At 38.1% G+C, this 12733-nt stretch overlaps 1 protein-coding gene across 1 annotated transcript in view; it reads right to left on the reverse strand.

The window, feature by feature from the left end:
- Positions 1 to 337: 337 nt before the first annotated feature.
- Positions 338 to 12733, reverse strand: part of TOPBP1 (DNA topoisomerase II binding protein 1) — an 18603-nt gene continuing 6207 nt past the window's right edge. The window contains 14 exon segments of the mRNA XM_027676109.1: positions 338 to 769; positions 1106 to 1267; positions 1726 to 1815; positions 2843 to 2983; positions 3892 to 4055; positions 4574 to 4688; positions 5620 to 5783; positions 6779 to 7005; positions 7810 to 8002; positions 8633 to 8741; positions 9226 to 9375; positions 9656 to 9779; positions 10861 to 10970; positions 11997 to 12170. Coding sequence (XP_027531910.1) covers positions 626 to 769; positions 1106 to 1267; positions 1726 to 1815; positions 2843 to 2983; positions 3892 to 4055; positions 4574 to 4688; positions 5620 to 5783; positions 6779 to 7005; positions 7810 to 8002; positions 8633 to 8741; positions 9226 to 9375; positions 9656 to 9779; positions 10861 to 10970; positions 11997 to 12170 — 2067 coding nt within the window. The 3' untranslated portion in view covers positions 338 to 625.

Below are 12733 nucleotides of genomic sequence, written 5' to 3' on the forward strand. Positions count from 1 at the left end.
TGCATTTGGATGCCGCGCTTTTCTGCTCAAACACACTGTGGCAATCCCAGCTGCTTAAATACAGCTCTTCAGATTGCATGAGCACAGACTAATTCAGTGCACTCACAGACACTAAGTCCAGTAAATAGAGACCCAGGCCCCACAGTTACTGAAAGGTCAAATACTTTGTCAAATATTGTAGTTGTCTGACTAAGAACATTTCCAGCCGCCGGAAACAGAAGTCTCTGGTTTCTGCCACATACTCAAACAGGGAGCATGGTCAGACAAACTTCACCTCTTGGATAACAGAGTTTGTTGAGCAGATTCATTAGCACTCAGGACAGCAGATAAGATAAGCATCTTACAAAGTATTTCTTAACTATTATTATACAATGGTGTCCCCAAACAAAATCATTAGTGGGACAGTTTGGACATTTATGAGGTAAAGAATTTTTTGGATGAGTTCTTGCCACATTTTTAGATGCTACCAGTAACCAAAGCAATCTCTCCTATGAGTATTACTGTAAAGATATTTTAATCTCAGGACAAATTAGAAGTGAAACTCAAAGCTTTTAATTTTTCTGATGAGAATGAAAAAATATAAATATGAATTTAAAAATATACAAATTAAGAACAGAGAATTTGCTCAGTGTATTCTGGATCGCTTGACTCTGCTCATTTCTCCTGTTGCTTTTCTTTTCTGAGATAATCCAGTTCCAAGAGCTGTGTTATTCTGAAGGTGAGACTCAGCTTCCGGCAGGCAGTAAGAATCCACAGGGGGAGGTGGATCCTTCAACAGAAGAAGGAAAAATGAGTGGGTTAGTTCAAGAAGCTTCTGAGAAGAAAGAAACAGCTCATTAGTTGCCTAAAACTGAAGATAACAAAATGAACATTGCACACCTAACATTTTGAATATGTTTTGTGAGCAGTTTCATACCCTGCAACAGATCCCACTGCCAGCACCAGAACATGCTACAGCAGTTAAATTTGAGGCCACAGATCAAAGCCCTCAGTATAGGCACTCTGTGGCCACAATTCCTGGCAAAGGAGGCACGTGACTGGATTCAGGGGGCTGGGTCTGAGGGAGGCCTGTGGGGTCCTGGGGAGCGCCCTCAGGCATGCACACCTGGATGAGGTAGTCAGCGATGTACTCCGGCTTCAGGCAGTTCACTCCTTGGGCTGCTGCCTCTGCTACATTAACCCTGGTGTCATCTGGCTTCAGCTTATTGAAGTCAGCAAAGAGATGAGTCGCTTCTTTAAAGAGAGATACAGAATGACCAGAAAACACCTACAGACAAAACATGACAGACAAAAACGAGTTTAGTTTTGTTTCTTCCCCAAGACAAATGCAGTCCATGACCTTTAATTTCACTCATCAAATTAACTTGAAATCAATGGGAAATAAAATACCATTTACAGCTGCATTCTGTACCATCACATACCTTCCCAGAAGAGTGATCCTTCTCATAAGAGCAGGGCACAGAAATTCTATCCCTAATTCCCACCAGGACTACTAACTTGTGTTACCTCAGACAAGCTGCTCTGCCTGACCACTTCCAAAGGGAAGATGACATAGCTTTTTCCTCCTAACCTTTGACCATGTCTCAGCTACCCTGTGTAAGCAGTTTAGTTCATGAAGACCTTTTACTCATGTGAAAAATGCCAGCACAGTTTAACAGAAAGAAAAAAAAAAACAATTAAAGAAACACACATATATTTCATTATTTTTTTCAAACAACTACATACTTGTGCTCCTCCTGACTGAAGAAGGCGCCTGAATCCTGCTTCCTTGGTTTGGTCAACATTCAGGATCACTTTCCAGCCACTGAAAGCTCCCTAGAGAAAAGACAATTTAGTCAAAAGTGCTGGTACTGATAAAGTACAAAGACTTAATGGATCTATAATTTGTCCCTTTTGAGAATATCCATCAGATAAAGACTTGCAATTACCTAGTTTTGTCTTTAAGTGTAAATGTCAGAAAAAAAATTCACAGAACATACAGCTATTGGGCCACAGTCAGGCAGCCTGCCACCAAACCCTCTCACAGCCTGCACAGCAAGATGAGCAAACCAATCTATGAAAAAACCCTTGGCAATTAGTATGTTTTCCAGAACACTAGACACTCATTTATAGAAACTTACCTTAAAAAAAAAATTACTTGGAAACATTTCTCCCTGTTCCCCCACCATGCACTTGGTTACAGTAACAGCACTGAAGGCCAAGTGGTTGCCTCCTACAAACACTCACTGTGGTTTCCAAGTAGGCAAAGAGGTAGGCAGGATTTGCTACAAGCATTCGTTTAAAAAAGATTACTGTAAAACCCACGCAAGTCAAGATTTATCCTGATATAACTAAAATAACACCTTCCAATGAATGCTCAACTGCAATGCCTGATTTGAGAGAAGAGTTAATTTGGGGAGTTCAAGTCCCACTTCCAAAAATCTCACTGAAAGATTATGGAACTTGCATCACGAAAATCACAGAAGGTGCTTTAGGAAAGGTACCAGTACCAGTTGTGGTTTCCTCATAAAGCTCAGTGAGGTTGGCTTCTCAGTCAGAGCTCTGAAGTATAAATATCATCTTCCTGGCTGAGGGACGTTTACATACATAAGTAGCCACATTCCAGCTTTGCAAAACATGAAAAATGGTTCAGGAGGAGATTAAGAATTTAATACACCAGCATAGAAAGTTTAAAAAAGAAAACGAAAATTACTTAACTAGAATATATTCAGGCAAGACATTTTGATCTTGATAACAAGACAGGTTACCTTCCCCTGCCAGTTAAGTTTCCAAGTTTCTTGGTGACAATCCCTGTCCTGTCCACCCACATTGTACCACTTACATTACAGGAGTATCTATATACCTCAACAATGCCCGTTTCTTGCCTCCCTTTATGAATTCTTTTCCTCCACCTCATGGCTGCCAGTGCTAGTTTCTTCTGGTTTACATTGATTGCAGGCAAAACATTAAGTATGGAATTACTTCCCCACTCGTAATCTTCTTCCTGGAACAAGCATAAGCTTCAAACAAAGCATTCCTGCCAACTTTACCAGCAGAAAAATAGATTTAAAAAATCCACACCAAACAGAACCCTCCCCCAAAAAACCAACAAAACAAAACCAACAAAAAAACCCAGAACAAATCCCATCTCACTCTAGCTTTATATATGGATTTTATTTGGCCAAAACAGCTCTAGGTAAAATTGGAGATACGGCTCTTAATTGCACGTATGTATCTAAATCAACTCACATTTTCTGCAACATCAAATCATGTACACAACCAGATTCCCATTGCAGTTACCTACAACGGAATTCAACAGCAGGGCAAAGCAACTCACTACACTGCACACCACTGACTTTTTACTTCTGCAGTGTCTTCTAAAAGAATGAAAGTTGGTTTTGCTACATAAAGATATGAACAGTCTACTGGCATTATTTCAAAGTTCACCTGGTCAATGTAAAAGAACTGCTTGACCCAACAAAAATAACAGGGAAGTGAGGAGTCTGAAGAACTAGCGTTCAAAAATGTTTATGCGCGTGGTCATAGAGTCAGATTATTTAAAACTAATATATGTTCATTTATTGAAAGGATCAGCATTTAATTCCTGGTGTAACAAAATCCATGTAAATTTAGCTGATACCAGTGAGAATTTACCAAAAAGTACTCAAAACCTCAATTTTCAAAAGCAACTATAAAAAGTATAGGTATTTCAATTATCTTATATCAGGAGTTTGGTCCAGAACTAGTTTTCAGACAAAAACTTCCCTAACTTTGGATTCTCTAAAACTCCCCAGGCTCAGGCACCATAAACTGGTAATTGGCTTTGAGAGGTTGTCTTTTCCTACTAGCGCAAAACAAGAACAAATGCAAAAAGGCACAATGTAGTAATGTTTCAATAATAGGGTCACATGCCTGAACAAAGCAGCCAGCTCCTCTACATGCCTCCAGGTAGGAACGGTGAAGCACCCACTTTCCAGCTGCCATCGAAGCCAAGAATTTTTCATTTCGAAGAGGATGTCCCACAACAATGTGTGTGCAACTTGGATCAAAGTACTGCTTCTCAAGTACTATTCCACCTTGAAATGAGGAATGAATTTGATTCAAATTACCCAAGAGTCATGCTTGACCACAGAAAGGATCAACTCAAAGTGAGAATTATCTGAATTCAGATAAAAATATACTCAACTCAAATTTACACTATAAGTATTGTAATTGAAATGACATGGGCAGAAGCTGGCAAGGAAGGAGAAGCAGCTAGGAAAGAGTGGCTCTGTAAAGTGCCACTGCAACACAGACAGGAATGGGAGACACCAGAGGACAGCAGATCCTGGGTACTCCCAACATTAAAGAATGAGGCTGTTGTGGAGACAGCTATAAGAAAGCTGCCAGAAGACAAACCCATTGCTGTTTTATGGCAAAGCTGATCACTCGCATAATAATGATACTATATTCAAAGAATCGCTCACAGGCACAGAAAGCCATAAATTTGAGACCTCAAATCCGATGAGTCACAAACAGAAGCCCTTTCTTTTCCCCAACAAGCCACAACTGAGCAGACACATACTATTCTTTGCATTTCACAAATATCTGATACCTAGTTCCTCAATCAGATGGGAGTAATCAAATCTTTCTTGAGGATTAAGAGAAGACAGCTGAAATTTACGGTGTTTTTCTGGTTCTTCATCAGCCTTCTCATCTTCTGTAACAGCCTAGAAATACAGTAACAGATTTTGAAAATATGACAGAACTATTAGGTTGACAGCTGACTATGTTTCTGCTAAACATTCTGGGTTATTTTTATATTAAGTTTTCTTTTAGTTGGGAAAAGCAGAATCAAACCTGTCAATCACTTGACAAAAAGACTGGATATTATAAAATCATCCCTGGGCTCCTGCTTGAACATCCTCTTGGTTCTCCCTTTCTTCAGGGCACAGCTGAACCAATCTGTCATAAAAACTAATCTTCCATTCACATCCACCGAATGCCAGGTTGAACACATGAGGAAAGCATCACTGATCTACCACACTGCCTCATTCATTCAGAGTTTCCATGAAGTCTGAATTCTATATTCTTTGAGGGCCTTTCCACTAACATGACACATTATGCCTTTGAAGACATAGAGCTGCCTAAAGTTTGAGCATTAGATGATGCACTGCAGGCAAACTACTAACCTCATTGTCCTTTCCCTTTCCAAGTTCACAATAAAATAGAATTTTAAACCAGGTTTTTGGCAGAAAAATAATTTTCCATTTGTACCTAAACATAAAATTCCAGATACCACCAAGGAAACCTTGGCCTAACCTTTCTTCCATCATCCTAACGTGGCTGGAGGAGTTCCGAGTAATACACAGAGTAACTCTTCACTCCAAAGCCTACCTTAGTGTTCCAGCACAAACTAACAGGACAAAAACCTTTATTTGTCTGAACAAACAAGCTTTATCTATTTGAGCAAACACTATTTGTTCAAAATCTCGAAGAAAGGGGGAAAAAGAAATAGTACTGCACAAAAGTAAACCACTTCAAGATTTTAAATGCAGATATTCACCTATTTTATACTCACTGTCAAGTTCAAAATTTCTTAAAGTGTCACTACATCTGTCAGAACACAAATCATCAAAAACATTTCTTCATATGACAAACCTTTTCTTTGGGCTCTGGTGCCACAGGAGGGTTAGCCAGTGGGAAAGCAATGGTTGGGGCCTGTGGAGTGGGAATCAAGTTATCTTTAATTGGTGTTTCAGGATCTCTACATACAGGATTCTTTAGATCTTCAATCACCTCTCCATCGCCATCCTCAGGAACAGCTGTGAAAGTAAAGCATTGTTGCATGACTTGTCTTTGGAAGAATATAATTATGGAAAAAGTAAAAAATAAAAACAAATAAAAATCCCCACAACTGCTGCTACAACATATACAGTTATATTTCACCACTACCTTTCATAAAGATGCTCTTCCTTATACCACAAACCACCAACTGCAGTATTGCAGACTCCTGTCCCCAGATGCCTTGCTTTGAAAAAAACCTGAAAACCTCAAACGACCTAATTTCTCTGGCTAAACTGCACTGGTTTGGTTGAAAAAAAAAAATCAATTGAATGCATTTAGGTAATTTTCTTCAACCCTCTGTAGGACAAGGGCCAGTTTTCAGGAAGACTATTGCCACAAGCAGAAACTCTACAAGTAGATTGGTGGCAGGAGGGAGGAAGGGAGGAGAGAGAAGTAAAGGATTCCATTATCTTGGAACAGGAAGAAAGCAAAAACAGATAAAAAACCACCTGGTTTTGGCAGAAAAAGCATGTTGCTTCCTTAGTCTTAGCAGTAGACTTAAGACTTCAAGAAGAACAGGGAATATAGATAAAGTATCTTCACTGAGTCCTGACCCAAGCATGTCCACCAGCAACTCAACACATCTCGTTTTTTGGATCTGTGAGTTATCTTCCTATACCCCCATTCTTCACCTATGAATATTTCCACTACAATGAAAAACATTTTGCTACTGGTATTCCCATTTGAATTCCACTATACCTATTTAGGGTGTTACCTGGAAACCAGCAGTGGTTCCAAAAAAACCACCAAAAAATTTTGGAAGATTTTATGAAGATCTTTTTTTTGGAACCATGGCAGTCTATTTTTAGACAGGCACTGCCTTGGCGTTTGGCCACAAATGGACAGGAAAGCTTCTCTCTAAAAAACAGCAACACATAATAGAGCTCAAAGATGTAAAATTGTATTTTAAAAGTCTCAAAGATCAAATGGATGCTGTCACAAAGAACCAAGGATATTGCATTTCTGATTTTACCCATACCAGCAATCTCTGCATCAGGTACAGATCCTCTGAGGGCAGACTCATCCACATTCTTATCGGCATTACTCTGACCTTGCTCAGTGTACTGGGAAGAACTATTAGGCCACTGAAAGTTGCTGACAAGTCTTGCTCTCTCCTCCCTTGCAGTAGGATCATCCCAGACAATCTGCTCACTTTGGGATGGCTCTGTGTTTATATCCGCGAGTGCCTGACGGGATTGCCTAAAGAAAAAAGCACAGGTACCTTAAATACCCATTCTACAAGGCAATGTGTTAATGATCACATCAACTCTAACATCCAAGTGACTTCACGGTCACTGGAATGGCTGGGAAAGGGGAAAATTTCAGTATAAGAGTTATTCTGGCATGCTGGCTTTGTGAACCCAAGTGTCAGCTTGGCTGAAAAAAGGCACACAGAATATCAGTAGCTGTTTTTATTATGTGCTTATTAATAAGTTATTACAAAAATCAGTGTACCTTACTCTTTACTGAGCCTATTTATTTGCAAATAAACACCAAGCTACACAAATAATTTTGCAAGAGTTCCATTACTTTCTTACTGTACCTCAGCATGATAGAATAAAAATTCTATCCTCTGTTTAGAGAGAAAAGAAAAATAAAAGAGAAGAACCATTCACAAAGGTGCTTTGCAGGAATACCTACTACTTGTATAGGACATACATGCTGAAATATTGCAGCACTGCTTTCTTCAAAATCTGTAAGAACATTATTATGAACAAAAAGAAAATAAACCTGTTGGCATAATTCAACTCAAAACTAAAAAACAATCATACTATTCTGTGATTTTTTTGAAAAACAAAAAGGTACCCACTACGGATTAAGACAACGTTCTGGCTTTATCTAGCACATCCAGTTAAAGATTCTGAATTGTAAGAGAAGCAGCTCAAGTACATCAGTAGAGACAGATAACACACTTGAAAATCCTGAAGACCAATTCATGTTTCAATTAATGTCTAAACGTGCAGGGAGGACAAAATAAGATAACTTTGAAACACAAACCAATACCTTAGAGCTTCCAAGACCCTACTGCGGCCATTTCGCACAGACCGTGTGCTATCAGGAGTGGTTGGAGAACCATCAAAACTGCTCCTTGAAAGGGATCCTCTTTGCCCTTGTGGTTTCACCAGTGATGTGGCAGACATGATCTCCTGCAGCTGCCTTTGGAAGTTCTCCCTCATTTCTAGTGCTTGAGTTAAAACTTAAAGAGAAGGAACAAAACTCATAATATCACAACTGTTATATTGCAACATATGAAAAGTGAACAACTGTTCACTGTTTCAGTGAAAACTGGAATTCCAGTCAACTTCCCCTGGCACTGGGACAAAGACTGTACATTAAGAAGAGGAAAAGATACTTGGGAAAAAATATCTAGGAAAACTACGTATGCCCCAAGTCACCCATTCTTAGGCACAAGAAGAAATCTCCATTTGGTTGAACTGGACTTCTGAATTTGCTCACATGATCTAACTTAGATCCACAATTCTCCAGGAACACATTTATTTACATAACATATACTCCAAAACAGCAATTTGCCATGTTAAAGATGAACTTCAGTGTTTTAAAAACAAAAACCCAGCAATTAAGTACTTTGCAATGGATGATCATGATTTTCTTGCAGGCTGTCAAAGTCTTTAAAATACAGAGGAAAACTCTTCCCTCACATCCAGCAACAGTAGCTGTACTTGACCAGTATGTAAATATGGTACCTAAAGCTTCTAGATCTTAACACTCAGCACCTGAAACTGTAAAAGGCTCATATTGATAGTTCGATGTTCCAAAACCATTTTGAAAACATTTGAACAACTGAACACATTTTGAAAACATTTACCTCCTTTGGATTCACTGCTTACACTTTGTTCTTCCCCTGTAGTGATTGTTCCCTTTATTTGGTCAGTAATTATATCACCTTCAGCATCATCTTCATCCACTGGAATAATCTAAAGCCAATGAAGACAAGTTGATTTCTCAAATACCAAATTTTTTTGCTTTTTAACCATGTTTCACACTTTTATAAATTCTGAAGATTATTAATCTTGCCTTAGAGTAAATCTAATATTTCTGCTAACACAGTGAACAGTAGCATCAGTGACAACTCCTATTCTGCAGTCTAAATGTCTGCTATGGAAGTTAACACTTTGGATTTCATTACCTACAAGAGGAGGCAAAGACTGAACCTACACCATCTCAAATTTGGAAAGCAGCTCCTGAAATGACTGTGTATCCCTCCATCATCCTAGAAGAGGAATATTACAAATGCAAAAAAACCTTAAGGGACATCTGCAATAGCTACTATTAACTAGTAGTCAAACCTGATTCAGGACATTGCTGAATAAGCATCAGTGTTTTTTATTATTATATTAATATAACTATTAAGTAAACCAAATCACTTCAAAGAACATGAATTCTTATCACACATCATACCTCATTTTCCTCTGCTGGGTTTCCAGTTGATGGAAGTTTACTGGAGGAGGAGAGCCTGGTGTCTTGCACTGTACTGATGTCCAGGCTCATTTTGGGATTGTAAGTGTGAGGGAAGAGAGATTCAGGAAGCCGTTTATATGCTTGGGCACTCTGTAATAACATCAGTTAATAAGAGAAAGATGAGGAACTGATTTAGAAAAAAGAAATTTCACACCTTAACAGAAAAATTTGTTTTCTCCTCATGGAGAACAAGGTAAAAGTGCATCAGTGAAAACAGGCCACTCAATTTATTAGTTCTAAGCAGGATACAAAACATCAGTCCCCATACATGGTCAAGATAAATGCATACAGAAAATCTACTACCATATAACTGGTTTTAAGTCTCCATTTCCCTTCACTTTTAAAAAAGGGAACAAAACAAGCTTCATACCTCTAAAAGCCAGTGTTCTGAAACAATATGTATACCCCGTTCTTTAACAGATTTGTATTCCTTATTGTTGTCATTCTGTCCTCCCTTGTAGATGAAGTGTGTTACTGTCTCATCAAAGCACCATCTAGAAAAGAAAACAAAATACAAATTGAAGACATAATTTCTATGAAAAAGTATCAGAAATCCAATTCAGAAGTTTTCCTGTCCCTTGTTCAAGTTAAAATATTGTTTTGCCTATTTTTTTATGCCGCAATAAACAATAAGCTCACTTTCTTTGCCAAAAAAGACAGCATTCTTAGGCACAAGGATGTTTCACGACAGAACAACTTCTATGCCATTTGAAAGCATTCCTGAATAAAACTAAATTGGATAAACATATGGAAGAGGAGGTGTTTTGCTTCAGTTTTTGTTTTGTTTTTATTCAAGTAGGTGGAGTTTTAAATCAGTTTCTGAAATGTTGTCATATTGAGCTGCAAGTGAAATACTGACTCTGGAACAATATGTGCATGTACAATAAGAAGTACAAAATAAACAAAATGAGGAATTCTAACTTTCAAATTGATATAATCTAGTATTTACTATTTAATGCTAAGTAATGCAAGTATCTTCAGCATTTCTAAGCTACTACAAAACATAAGGCAACTTCCCTCACACAATGAATAACAACACCTATATAATAAGTCAAGTAACAAAACACATAAATCAGATTTAGTGGAAGCAGAATTCTGTCTTAAATCACAAATGTTAGTTTGTAGTTTCTCTTCATGATAACCTATTTTTCTAAGCTTTTCTAAGACTGACCTAGCCATGCTTATAGTCCAGAAAATAATTCGTTTTGAGCCAGGGAGAAACACACACAAATTCACATCAGATTCAGAATATAAAATATACAGCAAATGTTAAACCATTAAACCATCCAAAAGCTAAACTTCTTCAAATATGAAGAAGAAAAATAAAAAATAAAAAAATAAAAAATAAAAAAATTCTGCAAATCAGGAAGACTTTCTGAGACAGACTTATCAAGAACACAGAGATTGGGACATGGCAGGGAAAGATGGCCTTACTTCACACTAGAAGAGGATGACTTTAAGATGCTGAAATGTAATGCTTAACTATAGGAAAAGGCATATTAGAATGCGAAGACTCATATTTATTTCAGATCACATCAGTACAGAAGGTTAAAAGCCATTTGTATTGGTTGATACCTGCAGTCTGCTCCAAGAGAAGCTGCTACTGCATTCAGTTCCCTTTGCCTCTTAGCAAGTTTTTTACTAACATATATCACAACATCGGCCAGAGGCTTGGGCTCTTCTTCCTGGTCAAGCAGCAGGGACAAAAACAGGACAGTCACTATTGGAAGGTTTCTGTATCAATAACAAAAATACTACATGCTACACTAAATATAAAAGAAAAACATGTAATAACAACAAAGGTAAGATAAATACACTTCCTCTGGTTTTGCTGCTCCCAAACTCCATGCTCAAAACCCAGCACTGTTATCAGGCCATACACTAGGAATCCCAAGACAAAAGATTCACTTTCAGCCAATCTTCCGAGAACATATTCTGCTCCTCTCACCACAGACTGAACACTTCCTGAACACTGAAATTAAGGAATTATCAAACCTGATGCCACTGTAGTATTTCACTGTCCTGGAGTGAGAAAAGTAAGAATAAGAAGCTACAAAATAAGAAGCGACAGCCTTCCCTTTCTGAAGGTCATTAGCTTTCTTGCCCCTCCTCTACAGTAACTGGTACTAACATGGCAAGCCATACATAAATGCTCCCTTTCCTCTTACATCTTTTTGTTTTCTCTCACTAGGGTGGATTAGACTGAAGAGGTAAGATGACTGCAAGAAAGAATAACATAGTATGTCTTTGTAAGAAGTAAGAAACTGATCACATCTTGTGCTTCCTAGTAAGAAGGAGCGCCTTAAAGAGGAAGGCAAGAAAAGAAGACACATGCATTAAAGATGAACTCCTAACTTCAGTCCAAGACAAAATACTTAACCCTGTTCAGTCGGAGCCTGGGAATTTCTTAAGTCGGACAAAATCATCTCATTCCAATACTACAAAGTCTAAGTTGGTACATATTTATATTCCATGTCACTTAGTAGTACAGAGAGTAGAAGAAGAGTTTAAAATTCTTTGCCTTCCATGAGGAAATTCTTTCATCATACCTTCCTTTAACTGTCATTGAAGAACGCATAATCATATGGATTTGTACTCAGATAGATCACAAATAACAATTCAAGAACTCCTTTGTAACTTAAATCACAAAAAGATATGGCCTTTTCCTAATTAAAGCTATGCTCCAGAAACTAAACCCCAAAATTTCCTACCACTTTTGACTGTGCAGCAGTTAACTGAGGGCTGGCAGTAAGAGCTGCTGTATTCCTTGTGCTGTTTGCCAGTGCCAATTTCAAGTTTCTGCCGATGACTTCAGAGAGAGGTGTGCTCAGTTTCCTGGTTTTTTGATCAGGACCTCTCGGAGTTTCCAAAGCTGCCAGAGCATCCTACCAAAAAAAAAAAAAAAAGAAGAAGAAGATACTTCTCACTCAAGTGCAAGTTTCACAAATACAGTCCACAGTAAGACTTCATACTCCTAAAACCAGGACGGTGTACTACAGGAGCAGCTACCAACTGCAACTGTAGTACCACTGCAGAAAAGCAGTACAAGACAATCCCAGTCTTACAGTCTGCATAAGCAAAACAAGAAGAAAACAGTTTATTAATCTCTCTTTTTACTGCCATCACTGAAAACTGTCCTCAGTGGAAAAGCCAGTGGCCAAAACTAGTCATTCACAATTCCAACCAACTACTTTAATCTACTAATACCTCACCCCACAAGAGTCTCACATGAGTATGTGATTTTATCTGAATTTTTAAAATACCATTTCAGACTGCCCTTTTTTAAAAAAAGAGAAATTTTGGTCTAGAATATCTTGCTTTTGAAAATGATCGGAGTGGTGAACTACTAGGATTTTGAAAAGCCGAATACCAAATGAATCATAGATTTACTTGCTCATAGAAAGTTTTGGGTTGAAAGGGACCTTATAGTTTATCATCTAGTTCCAAC

Source organism: Neopelma chrysocephalum, unplaced genomic scaffold, assembly GCF_003984885.1.
Source record: "Neopelma chrysocephalum unplaced genomic scaffold, ASM398488v2 Primary Assembly neopelma1_26, whole genome shotgun sequence".
In the NCBI taxonomy this organism is placed as follows: domain Eukaryota; kingdom Metazoa; phylum Chordata; class Aves; order Passeriformes; family Pipridae; genus Neopelma; species Neopelma chrysocephalum.